This window comes from Canis aureus, chromosome 17, assembly GCF_053574225.1.
Source record: "Canis aureus isolate CA01 chromosome 17, VMU_Caureus_v.1.0, whole genome shotgun sequence".
Taxonomy (NCBI): Eukaryota; Metazoa; Chordata; class Mammalia; order Carnivora; family Canidae; genus Canis; species Canis aureus.
Window position 1 is genome coordinate 4086901 of NC_135627.1, and position 27501 is coordinate 4114401.

General features: G+C 40.8%; 1 protein-coding gene across 2 annotated transcripts in view; it reads right to left on the reverse strand.

Annotated features, from left to right (window-relative positions):
* The window catches only part of MYO16 (myosin XVI), a 594113-nt gene that overhangs the window by 436385 nt on the left and 130227 nt on the right, over positions 1-27501 (reverse strand). For both annotated transcript variants that reach the window (XM_077854971.1, XM_077854970.1), the window contains exon 2: positions 15754-16017. In XM_077854971.1, the coding sequence (XP_077711097.1) occupies positions 15754-15979 (226 nt within the window). In that variant the 5' untranslated portion in view covers positions 15980-16017. The remainder of the gene's footprint in view (positions 1-15753; positions 16018-27501) is intronic.

A 27501-nucleotide genomic window follows, 5' to 3' on the forward strand; every position in this document is an offset into this window, starting at 1 on the left:
TGGGATCCAGTGGCAAGAAATGAGAGCAAGCCCTGCTTCCATGGAGCCCTCTGTTAGTTCCAGATGCAGAGAAGCAAACGGGCCATGCCATTATCCATATGGTGACACATATGGTAACAGGGACAACTCATGGCACTCTGGGAGCCAACCTGGGGATACAGGACTGGATTCTCTGTACAGGTGTCCCAGGCAGTGTTGAGCTAGATGGAGATGTAACAGTGAAGGGGACCATCCAGGCAAAAAGGGCTGGGGGTGCAGGACTATGTGGATGAGGTTCTAGGGACAAGATGGTACAAGATGCTGGGGGCACAGGAGGAGGAGACAGGCTGTGTGGGGGGTGTCAAAGAATCACTCTGGACTGATCAACATGGTGAGTAACTGGAAAAGGAGTTTGGAAACTAGTATCATTATGAGTAGGAGTTCTGAGTAAAGGAGAAAAAGTTTCTATTTGTGCTTTGGATAGATTGTAATGTTTAGCATGTAAAGAATGAGCTGGGGGAGGACAAAACAGAAGGTAGGTGATCACTTCAGGGACATGGGAGCTAACCCAGACTGCGGGTGAAGGTGGCCACAAGCAGGCAATGGCAAGTGAGGACTGACAAGAGCGGTGCATTCCAAAGATGTTTAGGAAGACATCCACTCACTTGCTTCCACTCACTCACGTATTCAGTAAGCAAACATTACCTACGTTACATTACCTACGTCCTGCAAGCCATTGTTGTAGAAGCTGAGGGAAGAGCAGTGAATGAAACAAAGAAAGTTCTTGGTCTTGTAGACCTGCATTCTCCTGGGAAATCACGCGGCATATGCCCACAGGAACAAGGAACCGGCTGCATGGTGAGAAGTGCAATGAAAATAAGAAAGCAAGGTGCGTAGAGAGGGGATAGGGCTGAGGAGAAGCTGGCTCACCTAAGAGTCAGAGAAAGCCTCTCTGATCAGGTGACATTCCAGCAGAGAGCTCAAGTTGGTGAATGAATACCCCTGCGGCATCTGGATCCAAAAGTGCAAAGGCCCTGAGGCAGGAGAAGCTGTGGCATATTTGAGGAGAGGTAATAAGGCCAGAGTAGCTGAAGAAGAGTGTGTGTGAGGGAAAAAAGGAGAACATGAGATCAGTAAATTGGCTGGAATGGGCAGGACAGAGGACAGACATTGTGGAATCTTCTTGCCCCTGGCAAGGACTCAGATGCCACTCTTGGAGAGCCTAGAAGCTGCTGAAAATGTGTAAGCAGAGAGGGGCATGAGAAGTGAAGCAGGGTGGTACTATAGGAGGCTGCTGAAATAATCCAAGCAAGACATGGTACAAGCAAGATGGCGTACAAGGCAGTGGTCACAAAAGTGGTTGGAGGTGGTCAGATTATGAATGCCCTTTAGAGACAGAGTGAACAGAATGGGCTCCTAGATCAGAGCAGTGGGAGAGAGACTGGGGAGTCCAGAAGGCCTCCAAGATATTTGGCATGAACAACTAGTAGCAGGGAGGAGTTCACCGAGTGGGAAAGATGGAGGAAGAGCCAGGGCTCCTCAGAGAAAGCCCAGAGTACACAGTGGGCAGGTCTGCATGTGATGCTGCAGGGGAGCCTGACATCCAGGGAAAGGTCTTGGCTGGGAGTAAAAACTGGGATCCATGGCATCCACATGGCATGGAATGTGATTTCCTAAAGGATGGAGGGTAGACAGGGAAGAGCTCTAAAATTTTGATATACTATGGTGTTCAAAGTTGGAAGGCTGAGAAGTACCTTGGCTAGAAGACGGGGTAGACAGGGGACCAAGGAGAGAGGACAGGTCCAGAAGCCACCAAGCAGGAGACAACAAGATGGGGGACCGTGGGTACAACCTCTTCTGAGGGTTTCTTGTCATAAAGGGATCGGTAAAATGAAGGGGCAGTGATTTCATTTGGTTTAGCATTTTTTCCTGGACAAATGTTGGACAACATTAGGTATTTTTCTTCCTCGGAATGATCCTGCGTGGTGCATGATGATGGGGCAACTGGAAGGGTGGTGGTCTTGGGGAGGCCAGAGGGGAGGGGGTCCAGTGGGTGAGTCTGACCTTGGTACCAGTAGGCTCCTTTACAAAACAGCCCTTATAAATTTCCATTTCCTAGAAATTGTGTGTGTGTGTGTGTGTGTGTGTGTGTATGTGTTGAAAAACCTCAGAAAAACTCTGATGATATATCCCGCTCTGTCCATTCTTGCATGTACCAAATGACTTGTTTGATTTTATAAGTGGCAAATCTACACTCTACCTGTAGAACACGTTCCGTTGGAGTGTACTGCAGTCATATTGCCAAAGGCAAACACAATCTGCAGATCGACGTGTGGCTGCACTGGTGGACCAAGCAGCAGTCTGGGTCTCGGACAGATTGTGCCTCTTTCATTTGAAAATTACGAGTCCTTTTTTTTTTTTTTTCCTCAGAGGCTGTTCTGAGCACAATGAATCAGAAAATTCTTGGTTTACACCCGCAGCAACACTGTCTAAAATTTGATCAGAGACCTTCGTTGTGGTATTATTTCAATGAACTAAAATGCTTGGGTTTTTTTCAGTTTCAACTTAGTTAAAACCTGAGTGGAGAGAGTTAGAACGTATAGATTTCATGTTCTGCCATGAATTCTCGTTCGACATTTATATTTGAAGAGAGCAGGTCTAAGAAGTAACATCATCTGGAGCAAGAAATCGACACAGCAGAGTGTGACTACGAAACCATGAGACAATATGTTATTGTACGTGCCAGAATCCACCATCTGCCCTCCTCCTCCCTAAAATATGGAAACTAGTAGGTTACAAGTTTTTAAAGTACTTGTTAAACCCAATCGTTCCCTCCCACACTTCTTACATTCATGTAAGACAACGGAGAGCAAGTAAGGAACGAGTTTCTGCCTTTGAGTTCTTGCTGTCATGTTACCACGCCTTTAGAAAACCAGAAAAGCCTTAATTCTCTCTCCTGGGTAGGTCAGGGGTGGGAACATCCACGTTGAGAAAGCGAAGATTCATAACCGTCTAGAATGCTCACCTGCAAGTGAATACATTTGGGCAAAACCAACATCCTTCTCTCCTATGTTCCAACCCCCAAGCTCCTGGCATAGCACACAAGGTCTCCAGAGACTGATGCCAACCTCCCCCGAATCCCAATCACATCCCAGAACCTGTGCAGTTCTGGAACATTACATCCTTCAGGGGCCTTGGGCCTTTAACCAGTGTTAGCTTTGGCTTAGTTTCCTAACTCAGAAGAGCTGAGAGACACCATTTGTAGTCACCATCACCTCCCAGTCTGCTCTGACTCACTGTCCCCAGTGCCCATCTACCTTCTTCTACAGAAGTTAAATACTGCTGGCTTTTGTTTGTTGTAGTTGTCTCTCCTTCTGCCAAATTCCAGAGAGCAAGCTTTCTTTCTCTTGGTATTCTCAATATCTAGCCCACTGTTGGGCACATGTGAAAACATGAGCCCTTAATTCTGAAAGAGTGAATGAATGAATGAATGAATGCTTTCAACATTGGTCTGCTGACATTGCCACTCACTATCAGAAGCTATTTGTAAACACTAAGAGAAGTAGAATGGCATTCACTGAAGATGAAGAGGCTGAAGTAAACAAATACTAGTTTCAGCAATATGAAAAATATCCTGGCTTTTCACATATACTATCATACAATATCATCACGAAGAATATTTTGCTCTTCTGCTAATTAATTCCCAACACTGTACCGACCTCCCAGATAGTTTAGATTTTAGGAGCACCATTGTGACTGAGAACTCACAGCGGCCCGGCAGGTAGCTGCTGGGTGCTGACTTGGCTTGACCAAGCTCTGGCCCGCAGGCCCCAAGACTTGGCCAGCTTCATGTTGAAGCACAAGCTAAGGGGATGAAGATCTTCCTTTAAGAGCTCACTCCAAAAATAAGCCACCCGCAGAGAGAAAAATGCCCTGGTAACTCACCCAATCATGCTGTGGGCTCCCCCACCTCCCAGCCCTTCTCTCCAAAGCTCCTGCTGGCTCTGCCAATCCTCCCTAGAAAAGCAAAGCTTCTTTCTACTTGACTCTGAGATGTCTGCAGATCCTTCTACTTGACTCTGAGATGTCTGCAGATCCTAAGGTCTGTGTTCCCCCTATCACAACAGCCTTTTCAAATAAAGACTCCTTATTTAAATCCAGATTTGCTTTTATTTGCCAGGAGGCTTTGGAGGACACCACCTGGGCTTCAGTCTGAGTCTCCGAGTCTCCCATAACTAGCTGTGCAGGCTGTGATGAGTTGCTTTATGAGTCGAAGCCTGGTTTAGGCCTATTCTGAGATCCCAGGGCCAAAATGAGGAGTCAAAGAGCCAAGACATTTGAAGCATTGAGCACAGTGCCTGGACCTTCATAAATAATCTATCTACCTTTTATTAGCCCCGTGAAACTCTGCACTGCTTAATTTTATGTCTTAATGTAGCTAAGCTACAGTGCCCAGCTATTTGGTCAAACACCAGTCTGTATGTTTCTATGAACGTATTTTAAAGATATGACTAATTCTTCGGTTGAGTCTGATGAAAGCAGATTGCTCTCCACAACATGGGTGGGCCTCACCCCATCACTTGAAGACCTTAAGAACAAAGTCCAAGGCTTCCAAGAGAAAAAGGAATTCTGACTCCAGACTGCAGCACAGAAGCCCTGCATGAGTCTCCAGCCTGCAGATTTCAGACATGAGACTGCAACCCTGACTCCTATTTGCATTTTCAGCCTACCAGCCCACAGATCTCAGACTTGCCAGCCACCACATGCAGGAGGGCCAATTCTTTAAAATAAATCTCCCCAACCCTCTGTGTGTGTGTGTGTGTGTGTGTGTGTGTGTGTGCATGTGTGATGTCCTATTGGTCCTATTTCTCTCAAGAACCTTGACTAACACACAGTGTCTGTGCTAGGATCAGGGATAGAAATATCATGATGTTTATTAGGACAGGAAAAGAAAACATGCTTTCTTATCATGCCTTTGCTCCATCTCTTCTGCCCAGAACCCCCTCTCCCCTTGCTGTATCTTTCCGGCGCCTAGAGCGGTGCAAGGCAGATGGCAGGGGTTCAATGAATGTCTACCAAAAACGGAATGGATGGTGAACAAGGAATGATCCTTTTCTTGCAAGATACCTGTTCCACTGGGAGATACCAACATGGAAACAAGTGACTATAACCTCAAGGAATCAGGCCTGGCAGCACAAAGGAGGAAGGGATTGGTGTTGCCTCAGGATGTCAGAGGAAGTTCTACAGGGGAGAAGAGAGGTTCATTTGAAAGAGAAAGGGTGGACAACAGTCTAGGCAGAGGACAAAGCTTAAACAAAGACTCCAAGGAGGCAGCAGTAAGAGTGTTTCCCATCCTTAGAATTGCAGAGCACGAACCAGGCAGAGTCCAGATGCATTTCTATCAATTCTTTGCCTCCTCTGAGCACCTCCTGGGATCAATGGAAAGCAGATGGCCTGAGGTGGAAAGGGAGCAGGAAGGCAGAATTAATGAGTCAACTTTCCTCCCAGTCACTGGAGAAGGAACACAGTCTCTGCATAGGTAAAGAAGAAATTGATTCTTCTTAAAACACTTAAAAAATTCTGAAAGAGAGGTTCCAAACTCCAGATGTGGGGCGAGTTGCTTACCCGATGTCTTCTCACAACATGATCCAGTCCTCTCCTTCTCCTGAGGCCTGGATAGAGGACCCTAGGGCTGCAGAAGAGGTCAAGGGAGTTGTGGGGGGAGTGGCAGGAGGCGTGCTGTGGTCTGGGGGCCTGGGGACGGGCAGCGCAAGGCGCCAGGGGTCTCAGTGGTGCGCCCTGGGCAGCCTGGCAGCATGAGCAGAATGCCAATGGCCTCAGAAACCATTGCTGAGTGGCAATGTGTGTCCCAGAGGAAACAGGGTGTCAAGAGTCCCACCCACAAGAATGGGGGTCAGATGGATGCAGGGAAAGGCTATCCGGTCACCCTGAACTTTCTGTGGCCCACCGCAAGTTCTCTGCTGGCCTGAGTGCCTAGATTCTCACGCTGCTCCAGGAATGGCCTCCTCCCCACGCCGCTGACAGTCGGGTTAGAGCACCTGGTCCAACAGGTCAGAGACACAGGACCTCGAGTGTGGAAGGGCTTATCACGGGGACGCAGAATGAGCCCAGAGTCCCCCTGGGGGCTGGTGACACCAAAGGCAGCAGAAGGCAGTGGTGGGCAGCATGGATCTTGGCTCCCATGGAGCTGGGTCTGCAACTCACTTTGTCCCTGATGAGCAGCTCTCCTCCTGAGCACTTTGTTCAACGTCCTTAAACCCTAATATCTAATCCATAAAATTGGGCAGTATTTGTATGTACCTGCATTAGTTCGCAAACACCACCATACAACGTCCCAGAAAACAGGGTTTTACTCTCTTGCAGCCCTGGACGCTGAAGTCTGAAGTCCAGGGCTCAGGAAAGCCCACCTTCCTCTGAGACCCTGGGAGGAAAGCCCTCCACACTTGTCTCATCTCCCAGCTTCTCAAGGCTGAAAGCAATCTCTGGAGTCTGATCTGTCTTCATGTTCTCGTGGCCACCTTCCCTGTGTATGCTCTGTGTCCAAACTCCCTCCTTCTCTAGGGGCTCCAGTCTTTGGTTAAGACCCACCCTTAGGACACCTGGGTGGCTCCTTGGTTCAGCATCTGCCTTCAGCTCAGGGCATGATCCCTGAGTCCTGGGATCAAGTCCCACATCAGGTTCCCTGAGGAGAGCCTGCTTCTCCAACTGCCTATGTCTCTGCTTCTCTCTGTGTGTCTCTCATGAATAAATAAACAAAATCTTAAAAAAAAAAAAAAAAAAAAAAGACCCACCCTCATCAAGAAGGACACCATCTTCACTTGAGTGCATCTGTAAAGACTATTTTCAGATGAGGTCACATTTGCAGGTTCCAGGTGGCTAGGAATTATAGAGGACACTATTTCACTCTGCACAGTACCTCACAGGGGTATTTTGGGGGTCAATTGAAACAGTGAATATGAAGTGTTTAGGGAGCTGATGGTCACATATTATGGTAAGTATACCAAACTATATACATATACATATATGTGTGTGTGTGTGTGTGTGTGTGTGTATATATATATATATAATGTGTGTGTTCATATATACATATATACATATTTAATTATACATATTTAATATATACATATATTATGCATATTTAATATGTATACATATTTAATATATATAAAACATGCTTTGCCTTAGCAGAGAAGAATGAGTGAAAAAATGTTCACTCTGCTTAATAATGTAAATTTTCCCCTTTTAATCCATTTCCAAAGGTATGATCCAACTGCTATTTCTCAGGATCTCATGTTCATGTCCATGCTTTGAGCTTACCTGTCTATCTTGTCTTTTTTTCTATTTCATCATAGTTCATAATATAATTGCCCACAACATTCCTAACACTTCACTTTCATTCCTATACATTCTCACCCACTGCCATTGTCTGTGGACCCCACACCAGTCAGGGTCATTACTAGCCACTCTTGGCTGTTCCAACACCATCTCCTGATTCCCTTCTGAGTACTGACGATGCTGAGTAAGACATGACAGATGTCATCTGAAGTTCTCTGCATGTGTTACCTACCTAATCCTCGCAGCCACTTCTGAGAGAGGTTCTCTCTGCCTCCCAGTCTTATCTGCAGGAGAGGAAGGTAAGGCACAGAAGGCATCCTGGCCAGGCTGGCACAGCTCAGATGTATCAGGGAAAGGACTGACCTGTCCTCCCAACTGCAGGATTAGGACCACTGCTGCTGACTCCCAGCAACACTGCTGTCCCATCAGAAACTTGCTTGTCTCTGCCTCTCTCCCTGCATTCAAACTGTTTTTCACAGCCAAAAAGTCCCTCTCTCCCCTCCTACTGCAGGGAAAATTTCCCACAGAGCACAGTTTCAGATTCATCTCATCCCAACCTCACCCCAGTCAATGCCCACTGTGATTCCTTTTATTTTTCTTATTTTATCTTATTTTTGTGTGTGTGATTCCTTTTAAATGGATCAATTTCTACTCTGTTTGCTTTTGTTAAAGAACAGTGTTTCTTTGAGATTATTAATGCCTTACAAAGTATACTTTTCTCTGTCTTTTTTTATTATTATTATTTTCACAGTACCTAGTAAAGTCATGACTACATAGCAGGCAGTTAAAATAATTACAACTTGTCAGAAATATGAATTTGGTGTTGGTGAAATACTAAGCTACTCATTAAATTCATACAGAATCCCTCAGAACTTAAATGCACTTAATTTCCAATTCTTTATGATTCTATAACTGGTTTTGAAATGGGCACCTTTAATTACCTAGCAACTGTTACCTGTTAATTGAAAGCACCATAGTCCAGTGAAGATAGCTCTGTAAAATTCTCTGTGAAATTCAAAAATCCCCTGGGCTGCTGGATTCAGCATGTTTATAAGCAATATTCACTTAACCTTCCAGATTTCTTTTTTTTTTAAGATTTTATTTATACATTTGAGAAAGAGAAAGAGATAGTGAGAGACAGCACAAGTGGGGAGGCAGGGAGAGGGAGAAGCAGACTCCCCACGGAGCAGGGAACCCTATGCGGGGCTCAATCCCAGGACTCCGTGATCATGACCTGAGCCAAAGGCAGACGCTCAACAGACTGAGCCACCCAGGCGCTGTGCCTTCCAGATTTCTGATATGAACATGTGCCTGGCACCAAAAAGTGCATCTTTTTCTCTAAAAAATCTAGAAAAATCTTTTCATCTGTGTCTGCCCCAGATAACATTTCACCTGAGCTACTGCTTTCCAAATCCTCACCGCCCTCTGCCAAACAAGAAGAACAGATTCACTCAGTTTCTGTTTCCATGTCATTGAAAACCTAACAAGATAGGAATAGTTCTAATAAAGCGGTCATTTCCCTCACTCTGCCCAGGTCTGGTACCATTCTAGAACATGGAACATGGAGACAGTAATATACATATATGCTTGTTTTTTCACTGGGAATGTTCTTTTCTCTAATTTCTTTCTTAACGACAGGATGATGCTTTATATTTCCTTTCCAACCCCAAGTATACAATATAAGACATTCATATTGGTTGAATCCAACTCTTTTGGAAAGGGTCTATCTACATTCTATGTCAAGTATGTATGCCTAATTTTGAGTCCTAGAAATATGTATCCTTGTAGAGTAGTTAACACACGTCACACTCCATTACATTCATAATAAATGTGTGTAGGGAACCAGGACTGGGTGGTAATTGCTTGGTGGGTCTGACCACCATTCTAAAGGTGTCAGAGTCTTGGTTCAATTTCTCTAGGGGTCAAATTAAATCTGTTTATTGGCTGTCAAGTCTTCAAACTGCTTACTTATGCACCTGGTTACGGGGAGGCTAGGGAGACAGGATGAAGCTGCACTCAGTAGAAATCCATAGCCACCCCTAGGAAACAGTGCCATGGCACAGACGTCATCTTCATAAAGGTAAGACTGGAGCAGGAAAATATCATAATTGGCTCCTTTTTTACATCTACACTCTAGATACTAGAACATAAAACAATAAATTAAAAAAATAAATGTATTTATGTTGTAACCACCTACTTCACCATTTTAACCTCTATGCCAGTTCAGTAAAGGCAAGGAAAAGGCTTGGCCAAGTACCCCCAAATGCCAAGTCAACGGGAAGGACCCTTTCAGAAGTAGAGTATAGAAGGAGAAATTTTGGTTTGGAAGGAAAGGTGGATGGGCATTCAACTGTGAATGTCAAGTTAGGAATGTAAGGCCATCAGAAAGGAGAAAGGTAGGGTCTGGAGCTCAGGAGATCTGTCTGAACACAGATTTGGGAATCACCAGAGCAGGGGTACAGGGAATGCAAGAGGAAAAGGTAAGCCTTCTGGGGAGGACAAGTGGAAAGGGAAAGGGTTAAGGTCAGAGACTTAGGCCTTGGCCCTCAACCTTAGCCCTCCAACCTGCTAGCCCAGGAAACTGGGGCCAGCAGTCCAAGAGGCAAGAGAAGGAAATCAAGTCTCCCACTGCTATCCCCTGATTTTTTTTTCTTTTTTTTTCTTAGCATTAACTTCTGATATAAGTGAAGTTGGACATTGCAAGGTCTTGTGACTGCACTTAGATAGATGTTCTTTGTGTGGCTGGAATAAAACAAACTCCTAGAAAATATTAGGCCTATAGGTTAACAAATAAGTCCTCTTAAACTGTAACCAAAAAAGGGGAGGGAGACACTGAGCAGAGAGACTGGGCAAACTTCAGAGCATAAAGAATATCTGTCCCCACCTCTAGCCACCCCCTGGTGAGCAGAACTCACCCAGACAAGAGGAAGAAAGGATTACAAATGGCAGGGGAGGCAAAACAGCTTGTGGGGTTGGTTGTGTAGCTCATTTACCATCAAAGGCCAAACTGGGAGGGGATGTGTTAAATGCTTTTACCACAAATGAAAAAAAAAATTATTATTATTATTATTATTATTATTATTATTATTATTATTATTATTTTAATTAAAGGAGTGGAAGAAATCTGGGGAGGTGCTAAATAAGTGAATGAAGAACCCTAAAATAAAATTTAGAACAAGTTTTTTTTAGGTGAAAAAAAACGTTGAGCACATTTTTGATAGATGTAGTATATTCGAAAGGCACATTAACACTAAAATATCACCAACTCCCATAAGAGAACAACAAAGCACCAAAAACACTAAATTTGCAATTACAAAAATACAACATTCATAAAATTAAACAAAAATTCTGAATGGCTCCTCAATGATATAATCCAAACCTTAGCATGAATAATATACTGTCCTTTGAAAAAGTATATTTGATTCTTTATACTCAGCCAAAGAAGGCACTTGGAAATAAGAGAGAAAATGAAATTATTTACACAAAGATAGAATCTACAAAGTTTGAAATAATAATTTAAATGGAAAAAAGGTTGTTCTATGGCAATATGTTTTACTGTCTAAATTTTTTTTATTATTTTTCTTTATTGGAGTTCAATTTGCCAGCGTAAAGCATATCACCCAGTGCTCATCCTGTCAAGTGCCCCCCTCAGTGTCTCAATTTTACAAACATGTACATTTCACTATTTGAATAGTTTAAAGACAAATGAAAATAGGATTAGCATAATGAAATAAACACTTTTTTCTGGATACTTTTCCAGAAGTAAAACATATGCTAAAGAGGGGATAATGTTTACCTTTTCAACGCAATTAAATGCTTTAAATTTGCAAGAGATTAAAACATTTCCTCGGAAATAGTGAGGTCTATTGGTACTCATGTGGGAGTTCCCAAAGAAGATGAAAAACTCAAAAAGTCACATTTCATTTATTCATACTTAGGTCAGCTCCAAATATAGAAGTAGTATGTCATCTACTATGGACTGAATTTTTGTGCCCCTCCCAAATCCATATATTGAAGCTCTAAACCTCAGGGTGATGATATTAGGAGTTGGGGGCTTTGGGAGGAAATGAAAGCTAGATGAAATCACAAAAAGTGTAGCCTCCATTATGGGATTAGTACCTTTAAAAGAAAAGGAAGAGACCAGTACTTCCTCTCTCTACTATGTGAGGATACAAGGAGAAAGTGGTCATCTACCAGGAGGTGGCCGGGAAAAGTGCTCTCACTAAGAACCAAATCTGGTGACATCTTGACCTTGGATAACAATTCCAGAACCCTGAGAAATAAATGTCTATTTTTTTTAAGATTTTATTTATTTTAAAGATTTTATTTATTTATTCATAAGAGACAGAGACAGACAGAAAGAGAGAGAGAGAGAGACAGAGACACAGGCAGAGGGAGAAGTAGGCTCCATGCAGGGGGTCCAATGTGGGACTCGACCCGGGACTCCAGGATCATGCCCTGACCTGAAGGCAGATGCTCAACCACTAAGCCACCCAGGCATCCCAATGTCTGTCGTTTTTGTTAAGGCTACTCGAGCTAAAACCCTAAGTGGACCACATCCACTATTTGGCTCCATCCCTTCTCCCATTGCCTTTGTTGGGAAGTCCTTGACCCTCTCTGCACTGTACAGCACTGGAGGCACACTGGAATAGTACCCTGGTTGAATCAGAATCTCTATGGTCAGAGCTGACATACTAGAATTAAAAATAAAATCAGCGAGACCAAACCCTCTAGTAGAGGACCGGAGCTCATCAGCGCATGCATGCACAAAGCCCTTGCTCCAGAGATGTTCTTCCCTTACTTCCATGTCACCAGTTTTTCCCTCCCAAAAACATGATTTGTTTCCACATATACACATGCTATTGTTTCTCTCATCATTAAAAAGCTCTCTTCATTGCTTTTCCTTCTACATTTCTATCATTTCTCCCCTCTACATAAAACTCCAATCAATAGGTCTCCTTATTCTTTGCATCCATTTTTGTTTGCCCACTCTGTCTCCATTGCTGTCCACTCAATTTTTGCTACCAACAATTCACCAAAACTGATAAACTCTGTATTTCTAAATGCAATGGTCGATTCTGTCCCCACCCTCCAACACTGAGCAGCAATCTTTGGCAGCTAATCACTTTCTTTGAAAATTTCTCATCGCTTAGCTCCCAGGACAGCTCCCTCACCTCATGTTCCTCCTTCCTTTTTTTGTTGCTCCTGGTGGTTCTAACTCATTTGGGAATTCTTTGGGAATTCTTGAGCTGCTTACACTTTTATCTATACTCATTTCCTAAGTGAAATATAGTCTTTGGGCTTTTTTTTTAAGACTTTATTTATTTATTTGAGAGAGAGAGAGAAAGAGAGAGAGCACTGCACAAGTTGGGGGTGTGGAGAGAGAAAGAATCTCAAGCAGACACCTCACTGAGTGTGGAGCCCAATATGAGGCTCAATCTCACTACACCGAGATCATGACCTGAGCCAAAATCAAGTTGGGCTTTTTTTTTTTTTCAAGTTGGGCTTTTGATGTCCATATGCCATATGCTCATCTCTCTCCAATTTGCATCTCTAGCCAGCATGACACCCCCTCTTATTCTGACCTCCTAGCTGCATTCCTAACTCTGTTAATAACATCTCATCCTCCTAGTTGTTTGGGCCAAAACAAAGTTGGTGCTATCTTTAAGTCTGTTACTCCCTGTGGCAGGTAGGATCTGGGTTCCATAATTTTCCCCTTAGTGTCATGCCAGTGAATATGTCACAGTGTCTGGGAAAAAGAATTAAGGTGGCTAATTGATGACCTGACCTTAAAATAGAGAGATTACCCAACATGATCCACGTGAGCCTTTGAGACGGAAGAAGGCAAAAAATTTGGTCAGAGAGATGCAAAGACAGAAAAAGAATCTGGAGGAACTGGAAGCATGAGAGGGACACTCCATCTGCCCTTGCTGACTCTGAAGATGGAGGAGATGCTAGGATTGAGGGAATGTGATGGCCAAAACTGGACAAGTCAAGGAAAGCAATCCTCCTCTGGAACCTCCAAAAAGCATCACAGCCTGATGATACCTGGATTTCAGCCCAGTGAGACCCACCCTGGAATTCTGAGCAGAACTATAAGAGGACACATTCATGCCCTTTACAATTACACACTAAAGGAGTAGTAATTCATTACAGCAGCAGTATAAACTGAAATACTCCCCATCACCCATTCACCAGCATTTCCCGTCAGCTCTAACTTGGAAGTATATGCCCAAACTGATGGTTTTTCACTGTGCTGTCACTCTGCTTTGGTCCAAGTTACCATCATTTCATGCCCAGCTTACTGACAGAGCCTCCCCAAAGGTTTCCCTGCTTCTGCCCTCAAAATTCTTCATTCAATTCAGAATGCATCAGCCAAGCTGGTCCTGTTAACCCGTAAGTGATACCAGGTCTCTCTTCTGCTCAAGACCCTGCAAGAGCTTCAGAACTCATGGAGCACAAAAGCCGGAATCCTTCCCATGACCTTTTTAGCCTGCCATGTTGCCGTCTTGCCTTCTGTGCTCCCCATTTATTCACACTGGCTCCTCCCACAGGCTGGGATGCTCTCCCTGGTTGCTCTGCACTCACCTGAAATGCTTCTCCTCAGATACCTGTATGCTTCCCTCCTCACCCCCTCCAGAGGTCTTCCTCCCTATTTATCATTACTATGCATCTAACTTTATCTTATTGTTTATTGTCACAGACCAGACAATGGGGCATCACAGAAATAGATATTTTTGTCTCCTTCCCATTCACAGCTGCCTAGCTCATAATAAAAACTAACTAAATATTTGATAAATTAAGTCAATTTTCCAATGGAGTACAGCTGCTGGGTCAGTTCTTGTATCCTACAGATCTACATCCATGATTAATCTTTGCTAAACACTATTTGCAGCATGTAAAAGTTTCTTCTTAGGAACATGCAATGGCTCCCATTGTGTTCTGCTTCAAGAGCAGGCCTTGAAGTATCCACAATCATCCTATCTCCCTCAAATCACCTTAGTAGCCACCCTCCTCACCCCTGCTCCTTTCAGACAGATCTCCATGTTGGGCATCGAGGCTGGTTGGCTATTCACCACACAGCCTGCATGTGGTTTCTTCTTTCCTTCCTTCGGAGTCCCTCAAAGATCACCTTCTACTGCCCAACCCTTCCCATTCTACCAGACTTCATTTTTACTAATTATTTTCTACTTTATTATGAGGATTTTTTCTTCTTTACTTAATTTAGAGGTTTTTTGAAAACAGGACTCCTATCTCTTCCTGTCTATCACCCAAGTGACATGGCTACCTCAGTATTAATTCAGGTTTTATGACTTCAATGTTTTCCCAAAATATTATAATAGAGAATATATATTATTAAATATATTATACGTTACATATTTTAAATAGTTCCTCTTGGTCTCTGGGTTTGTTATTTTACTACTATTAATTTTTCTTAACACTAACTTGGGCCTTATTTGTCCTGCAGATATTTTACTAAGAGATTTTATAACTTTGCAAATTAATCTCTTTGTTGTTGCATGACTTTTAAATCAGTATAGGGCATATATCTGCCTGCATTCTAATTTAGACTTGCTCTTACAACTACTCCCTGGTGAACTTGGACAAATTGCTTCCCTCTTTCACTCAACACCACTGGGATGTCCTGGGACGAGCAGGAGGGTGCAGTGAACCTGGCTGAGAGTGCCTGGAGGTGCTTACAGCTCCACAGAGGGGATGACCATTAAAAGAATAGCTCCAAGTAGGACAAGAATAATAAAATGAGAACTAATTCCTATTCCTATGGTATTCCTATCCATGAATGAGATAATGAATTTTTCAACACAATCTCATCATCAAAGGAAACAATTTCATTAGGAGAAAAAGTTTCATTAAAAATTTAAATGAGCAATTCACAAGGAAATCACATGCTTTCCAGGTAGGTGATTCTTTCAAAAATATATAACAACTTTACCAAAATTTTGCATTTCGTTTATCTTTACAAGGAGACTTGGAAGTTTTAACTACGTTCATTAGAAAGAAGATTTTTCCCTGACAATTTCAGATCTTTTTATTAAAAAGCCCCTAACATTTAAAAGAAATACTATCCTCATGTTCCGTCTCCCTTTCTGATATTTCCCACTCATTTTTTTCTCCTTTTGCCTTTGAGAGACTCCTAACTCTAGGAAACAAACTAGGGGTGGTAGAAAGGGAGGTGGGCAGGGGATGGGGGTGACTGGGTGACAGGCACTGAGGGGGGCACTTGATGGGATGAGCACTGGGTGTTATTCTATATGTTGGCAAATTGAACACCAATAAAAAGTAAATATATAAAAAAATAAAAATAAAATAAAATAAATACTATCCTTCATCTCCCCACCAGGAAACAACAAACAAAAACCATGAAAATCCACATCAGAAAACTTTTGTGTCATGTACCTTCTTTGTCATCGTGGTGGATAATTGCATCCTGTATCATGTCAGCAAGGTTAAAGTGAACTTTCTGATTCTTCCCATGCTTCAGCTTTTTCAGGAATCCTTCCTGCTTCTGAAAAGCCTTCTCTCTTTCATAGTAGGCTTTGATCTGCTCACAGCGCATGCGCTTCACCAGCCGCTGCCTCTGGCCCAGGGGAAGGGACTCCAGCAAACACTGGTCAATTTCCATCTCATGGGTTCGAAAAACATTACATAGCTGAAAGCAACCTGCGAAAGACACAGTGAGAATGTCACTAGACCTATTACATCAATACAGTAGCATTACAGAGTGTAGTTGATTGCCTATTGCCCAGCACAGAAGAAGTGAGAGACTCACTCACTAGTCTTCGTTGCTTGACATGCAAATGGCAGAGCCCAGCTCACAGAAGCAAAGTTAGCTGATGTCTTACTCAAGATCGCATGATAATAAACTAATAAAATTAGAGCTAGATGTGTGGTTTTACGCAACTTAATTATTAGCGAATCATCCTTTCTTATTTTTTTTTAGATCTGTAGCAAAAGCCTAAAAGTTCTACCAATGCATTAAAGTTTCTTCATTGAATAATGCCAACTAAACTTAGTGTGTTAAATTTTGGCAGAAAGCCATTCCGAGTCTTTTGGCACACCCAAATAAAATGGGTTTTGTGTATCCCAATGACTCTGCTTATTTAATGTTAATAGAAGCTATGTAGGCTATCAACTGTTTGTGTGACACAGTGATTATTTCCACCAATATATTGCTAAATACTTTCCCTAGGGATTGGTAATATCCATTTCTAAGAGACCATAATGGTTGAACAACGAAACAGATTTTTCTTTTGGCAATTCAAAATCATGGATAGAATAATAGTACTGCTCTTGTGGTCTCTGTCTTATTAACATAGTGATTAACAAACTGAGTTCTCTCTCCTGAAGGTGAAAATCTTCACTTTCTTTCAAGATAATATTCCTTATAAACACTACCCAAAACACCATAATGGAATTATACAAATTCATATATTTACCACTGGATTAAAATTTTACTATTAGCAGAAAATTAACATTAAAACACTGAAAATTCTAGAATCTAACTCACAGATTCAGAGAAGTGTTTATAGATTCTTCTCTTCATATATTTATGATGTAAGTCTCAAGCAAGTAAAAGTAACTATACAAGCTCCAAAATGTGGTTGATCGTATGTCATATCTGGAAAGATCACTCAGAAAGGGCTCACTGCTTCATCTCTGGAGAGGTGCCCTGCCCAACTCCTTTGAAAGGACACCAAGTTGTGACAAGGCAGTTTCCATTTCTGTATCACTTGATGCTCTGCAAAGTGCTATTCTCACAATCACCAGGCAAGACCATTTCTCTTTTGCAAATAAAAAAAGTGAAGTTGAGAGAGGCTATGACTTGTCTAAGACCAAAGAGATGATTATATGACAATCATGAATGTTCCATAGAGGCTCAAAAGAAACTCAGAATAAGAGACAGTGACTTTCTACAGCCAGATATTTAATATTTCTATATAAGGGGGGGGCGTGGCAGGAAGGGAAGCAGAGCTGGGAAATTTTTTTCTTATTGTTTGTTAGCATTTGACAATATTTTAGAATCATATATGTTCATAAAAATCTTTCTAAGAGTGATGTGAGAAGCATCGAATAACTACTAATAACACATTTGCTCTCCAGTGGCCTAAACACAAAGACACAGCAGCAGTTGTGAAATAAACAAATCACTCTGAAGTCTGTCTGTGTGATAAAAGCCATGATCACAAGCAGATCATCTGTGAGAACTCATTAATAATGGCAGGCCATAAAACAAAAAAAAAAAAAAAAGTAATGGCAGGCCATATCCTCTGCTTTCCAATCTGTTCAGAAAACTGCACTTGGGTTCCCATTCCCAAGACACTGTGACTTTCATGAGTTTCCTAGCTTATCAGCAGGTGCCCAGGGAATCAGCAGAACTGTTGGAAAACCTGAGCAGGTAAAACCAATGACATCACAGGGTGTCACATGCTGATGAGCAGCGTGCGGTCAAGGGTGGAGGATAACCTGAAAAACACAACAGTCCTCTAGTGTTGAGCTCGTAAGCAAAGCCTTATTGTGAAATCTTTATTTTTCTAAAGATTTTATTTATTTGTTCATGAAAGACACACAGAGAGAGGCAGAGACATAGGCAGAGGGAGAAGCAGGCTCCCTGCAGGGAGCCTAATGTAGGACTCCATAGCAGAACCCAAGATCACGACCTGAACCAAAGCAGACGCTCAACCACTGAGCCACCCAGGCGCTCCCTTATTGTGAAATTTTCAATTAACTTTTAAGGAGTCTGCAGTGACAGCTCATGATTCATCAAGCAATCCTCTCGGTTTGTCAAAAAGGAGCACTGAGGGATGTTCATAAATTAATTCCTTTATGATTTGGAAAATCAGATGCCAAGGCTGTTGAAATTCAATCTACACATGTATAAAATATTAATTTTTAACATATTTCCTTGTTAAATAATTCCCCGTGCTTTGATTTTAAATGCTTTAAACTTTCATTTAGTTTATATTCTAAAAATGCAATGGGCATTGTGAATTTCTTTTTGTGTAATTAGAGGTCGACCAGCTATGTCATGTATATGTGCTGCTGTCAATCTGTAAGATACCACACTAAAAATAATGTAGTTCTGGGAAACGTAGTTTTGAGGCAGTCTACCCAAAACCTATGGAACTTTGTCACCAGTGTACTAATAACCTCAGGTAACAATATGGATGGGCCAGGCAGGCAGGTGGATAAGGCTGAAGAAGAAGTACATGAGTCTGGGCTGGGCACAGCTGGTTTGTACTCCTGGGACAGGAGTCCTGGGCAGGCACTCATTTTCAACTGTCCTATAGTAGAGCTGACAGGGTCCTGCCTGCCCAGCTCCTGAACTGAGGGCTCTTCCCTGGTAACAACTGTAATTCTTTCCTGCTGCTTTGGCTGTCTTTGCCTAGAAAAAGCCATACATTAACTAACACAACTTCAACATTATATGAACCTCATTCTCACGATAATATATGAGTTCATTAGTATACAGGATGCATTTATAGTAAATGAACATATTTGCATTATTGTGGCAGAGACTGACTAGGGAAGACCAGCTTTCTTTTCTCCTTTGACACCTGAGTAGATGTCATTTTTGAGCTTCCCAGGGTTGGCTCACAAAAAAAAAAAAATGCTCACATGCATTTTATCATACTCTGTCCCCCCTACAGCTTGCTGCCTCTGACCATGGTGGCCATGAAGCCATACAGCAAAGATGGCCACTTGTCAGAGAGCCTCAGTCTCCCCACTGCCGTTTGGAGCACCCCCCACCAATCAGCCCTTCCCTTAATTTTGTATCTGAGGAAGAAATGAACTTCTATTGTGTTTAGGCACTGATGTTTTGGGTTTTAATTCTTAAAAAATAATTAGCGTCATCTAACTAGAGGTATGCTGTTGTTCAGAATTTTTTTTCCCCAGTGTTGAACGGTGACCAAGGGAACATTCAAATTTTTGTAGAAATTTGGATGATAAGACTACATCATTACTATCTACCACGTGAGGCTCTAGCAAATATTTAACACTCAGCCCTGATACAGTGGGAATGGAATCTTTGATTTGTCAGGCCTGCGAACTTCCACAGTGCAAATTTCACAGTCAGTTTCAAACTACCAATGTCACGTCACTGAACAAAGAGATAGGAAGAGGAACTCTCCCAAAGACAGTACAGGATGGCTTCAAAGCGATCACTACATCAAGTCTACCATGGAGAATCATGGCTTTATTTGCATCAGAAACAACAAATATACAGGAAAAGATATTCCAGTAAGATCTCCAATGTGTGAGTGAAGCAGATAGCATCAAGAATTACCCACTTCTCAAGAGAAAATAACTATAACCATAACTATATATATATATCTAATATATCCATTTATCCATATATGATATATATGTATCCCCATACATATACATATACATATACATATACATATATATAAATATATATATAAATATATATGTATATGTCACAGTCTTTGTCCAGAAGGTTTAACTGGACTCAGACTACAAATTTAACCAATTTGTAGTCTGAGTCATCACAGGAAGACAAGAGACCATTCACTTTAAATTTCTTAATCATAAAAAAATTCTTAATCATCAAAATCATTCACTTGCAGAAAGCAATGCTAACTAACAGAAAAAATAGAAAAATTAAAATTGAGTTCCAATCTTAGATATCATATTTTCTATTTATGACCTGGGGTGAAATATTCAACACTTCTAAGATTTTTGAAATCTGTCAAAAGGAGCCGATATTTCAAATTTGCTGGGATATTTAAAAAATAGGACAGAGTTTGCAAAACATGTCTGACACTAAGTACTCAATGAATGGTAATTCTTTTTTTTTTTTTTTTTTGGTAATTCTTTTTATTAGGAATATATTATGAGGATCTGTGCATCCCAACTATTGTATGGATGGGATATGTTAAGAGAACCAGAGATCTCCCTTTCATGTTCTTTCTGGTTCTACCATGCACCACAGATGCCCCAGGCACAATGTGTTTGCACCTGCTGTTTCCACTGCCTGGAACACTCATCTCTCTGATGGCAGGAGACTATACGGCTAGCATCCTCCATTCTTCAGGATCTTCTGTCAAAATGTCCTTCTTCATGAGGCTTTCATGGGCCTCTTTATCTCTATTTACAAATGTTTCCTGACAATACTTCCAATTCTTATTTCTTGCTTTATTTTTATCCTTAGTATTTATCACCCAGAATTATATTTCTACAATATCAAGCATTATACTTAGAATGTATATTATACTCATGCTAATGCTGTTTACTAAAATACTTACACTATATATTTTCTTATCTATCTAGAAGCCTCCTAAAAGCAGGAACTTGGGACTAATTTACCCACTGAGTATTCTCAGTATCTGGGATAGTAGATGTTAAATATTTTTCTTCTTGTTGTTAATGAAATTATTTAATTAAATTGCTGGCAGACATATCATATATATTACTACCACTTGACCCAGCACTCAACATATAGTAGATAACACATGCTTATTACTTCTGCTCTTATAGAAATGCGTAATAGTGCCATAGTTGAACCTAATCGCTCTTCCTCACAAAATTATCTGGACTGACACAGTGTAGCTAAGTTTATGATAGTATTGGATTTCTTGATCTACCGTTATCATTCACTTTTCTTGGTGGGGGGAGGCTATATATATGTCTATGCTGCAATTCTAGATAAAAAATTAGAGACATTTATCATAGCCAGAAATCCTTGCTCAACAAATATGCATCTCCATATAACAAAATGTGAGAGCCAGGAAATAAAATACATCAAAGAAAAAGCAAAGATCTATATTCAGAAGTAATTATAGAACATCTAGGTAAAATTTAGGAGCCCCATGCTTTCCTCTTATGGTCCTATACACCATACCAAGATCTCAGGATGTTGTGTAGTAGCAAAGCAGAAATATAAAGAATAAAGTTAAGGAAAAGGGAACTGGGAAAATGAATCCTGAAATTATTCTGCTGTACAACTATCAGAAATACCTTCACCTCAATGAGATCCAAACTCTTCATGGAGGCCGTGGCACACTCACTGTGGGTAGTTTTTTGCATATGTCTCCATGACTGCCAGATCAAAGGGGAAATAAAAAATGGTAAAAGTACAGGTAATTTGATCCTAAGGACATTTACAGACACCTGCACCCAGTTTTCAGGGGAACAGACATTCATGGATGATTTATGAAGCTGACTATGTCTTAGGCCACAAAACAAATTTCAAAAAATGCTGAAGAACTGAAATTATACAGGAACTTTCTTAACACACTTGAGAACAGGACATCAACTCTAGAGGCATAGCCTTATCTCCCAGTATGTTCAGAAACTCACAACACTGATCCTAAATACAGCAGGTCTAGGGAAGAAAACATAATGGAAACCATACTCTTTTATAGCCAATCGCTGAGGAAAGTCTACATAAAAATTTTGTGGATGAAATTAAAACAGTGCATAGAAATAAATCTACAGTTTTAAATATACATGTTAGAAAAGAATCTCGTCTTAGAATCAGTGACCACAGCATCCTCATAGGAAAGAATAAAGCAAAGTCCAACAAAAAGGGAAGAAGATAATTAACAAAGTGAGGGTCTGAATGGGTAGAAAGGAAGTAAAGGATGCGTAAAGATGAAGAAAGACATGGTAAATGGACAATATCCAGAAAAAATATATCTTACCAAAAATGATGCAAGAAGAAAGAGAAAACTTGAATGGACTTACAATCATTACATTAATTAATTGTTAAAAATCTAATTACAAAAAAAATAAAACAGTCAAAAGCAATGCCCAAGTGACTTCACAGGCTTTGAAGAAATGGATAACCTGTTTTCCTAAAATTTTCCTAGAGATTAGGAAAAAATGAAAATTGCCTCAACTCATTTTCTGAGACTAGTATAAGCTTGATACCAAAACCAAATGAAAACATCACAAAAAAAGGAGTTACAGATTAATTTTATGTACACATACACGTGTAAACAGTCTCAGTGCATATGTTTGTCAGTGGAATAAAAAGACGGCTAACTTTAGAATATCTATAAATGTGCTATTCAAACTTTCCATTCTGTTGCAAATGTAGAAAAGGAAGGCCCTCTATCATTGCTTATATTACATCTCAAAATGAAGGTTTCCATCAGCATAGAAAATAAAAGGAAAAGAAACAAGGACCCTAACATGAGTAAAAGGAGGAAAAACCAATTATTGTTATAAACACTGTTATCCTCATAGGGAGCCAAACACATTCTATGACTCAGCCATTAGCCAGAATTTTGTACAAGTCAATATACACACACAAGAAGAAAGTTACATTTTCAAACCTAATAAGAGATGTGCAGCCTTACTAATGTCTAGAAACATTTTAAAACATGTCATTTCACACTCGTGTGATTGACAAGGTGGTCCCCTTGCTATTAAAGAGAAAGCTGATGTTATGTCTCTAACTGAACAGGTATCTCTCCCAGAACCATGATAAGTACTCTAGAAACCTTTGAAATACATTGCAGATAAAAATAAACACAAAATAATCTAGTATGCAATGAACAAGATTAGGAGTAACAAAAGTCAACTTTTAAACAATCCCCTCCCTGAGTTTTGGAGGAAAGAACTCTATTTTGCCACCTGTACCTTTCAATATTTTCTGTTATTGATACTGGTTGAAAAGACAGCTAGATCAACACAACCTGAAAAAGAAAACCTGGAAGGATGCCTGGGTGGCTCAGTGGTTGAGCATTGGCCTTTGGCTCAGGATGTGATCCCAGGGTCCTGGGATGGAGTCCTGTAGCAGGCTCCCTGCTTCTCCCTCTGCCCATGTCTCTGCCTCCGTCTCTGTGTCTCTCATGAATAAATAAATAAAATCTTTTAAAAAGGAGAGAGAGAACCTGGGAGGATTACCACATACAGGAGGCCCACCACTTGGGACAAAATGCAAATCAAGTTAGTGGGGAGTCTTCCCAACAAGCGAGGGTGGGAATTAGTAGGGAATAAACGAGCCTCTATCCAAACCTCACACCTTCTACAAAAATGAATCCAAAAGGAATCAAACAGCTGAATGTAATACATAAGACTATAACACATTTGGAAGATCGTAGGAGGAAATCACTGAGACCTTGCTTTCCTAGTCTTGACACCAAAACACAGTCCATAATTGAAAAACAAACCGATGAACTGGATTTCACCAAAACTGAAAACATTGCTATGTGAAAGCCATGTTGAAAGGGTAAAGAAAAATGTTACAGAATGGGGGAAAGTACTGATAACCACCTGTCTGACACAGAATCACATCAAGAACATGTAAAAAACTTAACATCCAACAGCAAAAAGGCAAATGTTCCAACTGGAAAATGGGAGAAGACGTGAAAGACTTTTTTCACTGACACAGATGGATGACAAACAGCACCAGCCATTAGGGAAATGCTCATTAAAAGCACTATGGCTTATCACTACACACATATCAGAAGAGCTAAAATAAAAATAACATTAGTGGGGTGTGTGGCATAGTCAGTTAAGCCTCAAACTCTTGTTTTTTTTTTTTTTTTTTTTAATTTATTTATGATAGTCACAGAGAGAGAGAGAGAGAGGCAGAGACACAGGCAGAGGGAGAAGCAGGCTCCATGCACCGGGAGCCCGACATGGGATTCGATCCCGGGTCTCCAGGATCGCGCCCTGGGCCAAAGGCAGGAGCCAAACCGCTGCACCACCCAGGGATCCCAAACTCTTGGTTTTGACTCAGGTCATGATCTCAGGGTCATGAGATCGAGGCCTGTGTCGGGCTCCCTGCTCAGTGAGGCATCTGCTTCTCTATTTCCCTCTACTCCTCCCCCCACTCATGTGCACACACACACTCTCTCTAATGAATAAAATCTTTTAAAAATAGTGCCATAGTTTTCCCTGTGAAAAGAAAGCATATTTTATCATTTATAAGCAATAATGTGTATTTAACTGAATTTACAACTAAGAATTATATTTCAATTCCATCAGCTTGGGGATCCCTGGGTGGCTCAGCAGTTTAGCACCTGCCTTCGGTCCAGGGCGCGATCCTGAAGTCCTGGGATTGAGTCCCACATCAGGCTCCCTGCATGGAGCCTGCTTCTCCCTCTGCCTGTGTCTCTGCCTGTCTCTCTCTCTCTCTCTCTCTCTCTCTATCTCTGTGTGTGTGTCTCTCATGAATAAATAAATAAAATCTTAAAAAAAAATTCATCAGCTTATATTTGCAATTTTGGGGATGCTTCCTGTCAAAGACCTCAAATAGTCTTTGTATTCGGGTAGGTGATCTTAATCCCCTATTCAGATCCCCCTACTGGCTGCCACGCCCTTCCAGCTGCTCTGAGTATTGGCTGGTAAGGATTCAGAGCTGTTCTCTCCCCTGAAAAATTCCCTGCCAGACTCAGTACCCCAGGGAGTGGAAGACTCTACCCACAGAAGTACAAAAGCATGTACCCTTAAGAAGAGACGACTCTCTGGCGTGATTTACACTGCAGAGCAAAGTGAATTGGAAAGTTTAGACTTTACCCAAGACTACTTTGTTTCACTTCTTTCTGTTCAAAGCCTTGCTTCCCTCACCAACAGCATTTCCCTGATGAACATTTCCTCTATAGATCTATATATCGTCACATGCTTCGCAAGCCCTCTCTCAAGACTCTGCTTCTAGGAAGCACAGTCAAATTCATGTAAGATTATGTATATTTACCTTAATTTTCTGTTAATTTTCATGATTTGCACCAAAGGGAAGATTTTTTTTTTTTGTAGATGCAAAATTTACACAGATCGCACATACCTAATGATATAGGTTTTCAAAAACAAAGTAATAACATCACAAGAAATAATAAGGCACACATGCAAAAGAAGGAAGCTGGGGCCTTATCTTCTACCACATACAAAAATTAATGAAAACTTATTAAAGCCTTCAACATAAGACCTGAAAGTATAAAACTCATAGAAGGACACAAAAGTTTCAGGACACTGGACCTAACAATGATTTTTTGGATCAGACACCACAAGCACAGGCAATAGAAGCAAACACTGACAATTTGTACTAACCTACAGACTTCTGTGCATCAAAGGACACAATCAACACAGTAAAAAGGCAACCTAAGAAACAGAAGGAAGTATCTGCAAATATATATATATATATGATTAATATTTAAATATTAAAAAAATTCTTGCAACTCAACAATTAAAAAAATAACCAAATTTAAAAACAGGCAAAGGAATCTGACATTTCTCCAAAGGTGATATATAAATGCCCAATAGGCACATTTTAAAAAGCTCAAAATTCTCAGTGAAATGCAAATTAAACCACAATAAGCCATCATCTCATACCCATTAGGGGGTGGCTTTTACTCACTCCCCAAAAAACTCCAGAAAATAAGAAGAATTGGCAAGGATGTGGAGAAATTGAAATCCCTGTACATTGTGGGTGGGACTGAAAAATGGCTTCCACTCTGGAAAATAGTATGGAGTTTCCATAGTAAATTAAAAATAGAATTGTCCTAGGATTCAGCAATCCCACTTCTGGGTATACATGCAAAAGCCTGAAAAAAGGATCTCAAAAGATATTTGCACACCTATATTCACTGCAGCATAGTTCACAGTGGCCAAGAGGTAAAGGCAGGCTAATGTCATCAATGATGAGTGGATAAACAAAATGTGGTCTATCCATACAACGGCATGTTATTCAGCCTTAAAAAGGAAGGGAATCCTATCATATGCTATGCAATGGATGAACCTTGAGGACAGGCTGAATGAAATAAGCCAGTCACAAAACGACAAATACTATATGATCCCACTCAATAGAAACAAATTAGAATGTTGGGTACCAAGGATGGAAAGAGAGAGAAAGCAAGAGTTGCTATTTAATGAGTATCAGATTTTAAAGATGAAAAACTTGTAGAGCGCTGTGTCCCAACAAGGTGAATATATTTAACCTCTGAACTATACACTTAAAAATGGCTAAGCTGCTAAATGTTATTTTACGTGTTTTACCACCATAAAAAAAAAGTGAGGAAAAAAAGAGAGTAAGACACAAGGGGCTAGATCACAAGAGTTTTTAAAATATATACACAGTTGAAGGACTTCATAAAAATGCATTTTCAAACTTTATTGCTTATCCCACTTTATAAAAATGTTTGCTACAAAGTCTGAGAGGCAGAAGGCAGTTGTCCAGGAAGGTAATTAACATGCTCACTCACACACAGGTGTTGAGCACGTCCATGTGTGTGCACGCGCACACGCGCTCGTATCTACGCACCCAACAACTGCCCTAGCAGAAGCTTTATTCTCAGAATCTATTGTTATAACATGCTTCCAGGGTTATTTTTACTGCATATACAATGACAATGAAACAAAAGAACAGTGAGGATTTTCAAAGACAAGAGTATAATCAATTTCAACATACTCCCCCAGAGCCTTAAAGAAGAAAAAAAAAAAAAAAAAAAAAAAAAAACCTCTTCTGAAGCATTGCAGTCTTTTAAAAGTGCTAGATTTTTTAAATCTTTGTAATCAACCTGCAGGTTCATATCCCTCTTTACAAGAACAGCAAAAAGAAACTGCACTGGGGAAGAAGATACAGATGTTATGCCCTAAAGTATCTCAGGATGTAGGTCCACCATGCCTGTTTGATGAAATCTTGCCCTGAAACACTTCTCTTAATGATGGGGGGATAAACCTGAATAATTTTAATTCTGCTCAAGAAAGTCAACAATATTTTTCATCTCACTACTTACTGTCTTTAAATTTGTAAATGTATATATCAAGTGATCATTTCTTCGTTTTCTATCTAATTATTATGGCATGCTTGTCTAATGAGAGAATGTGAAGAATGTTCTCTCTCTAAGCTAAAATAGGAATAAAATGGGGATGCCGTTTTAATAAAACGGGTGGCTCAGTGGTTAATCATGTCTGCCTTTGGCTCAGGGAGTTATCCTGGAGACCTGGGATCGAGTCCCACATCGGGCTCCCTGCATGGGGCCTGCTTCTCTCTCTGCCTGTGTCTCTGCCTCTCTTTCTCTGTCTCTCAGGAATAAATATATAAAATCTTTAAAAAAAAATAAAACAAATAAAGCAAAACACACAGGACATAAAAATTATGGCATATTCTGGAGCATATTTATGTTTTTACACACCAACCTACAGTTTTCTACATTTAATATTTCCTTCATATTT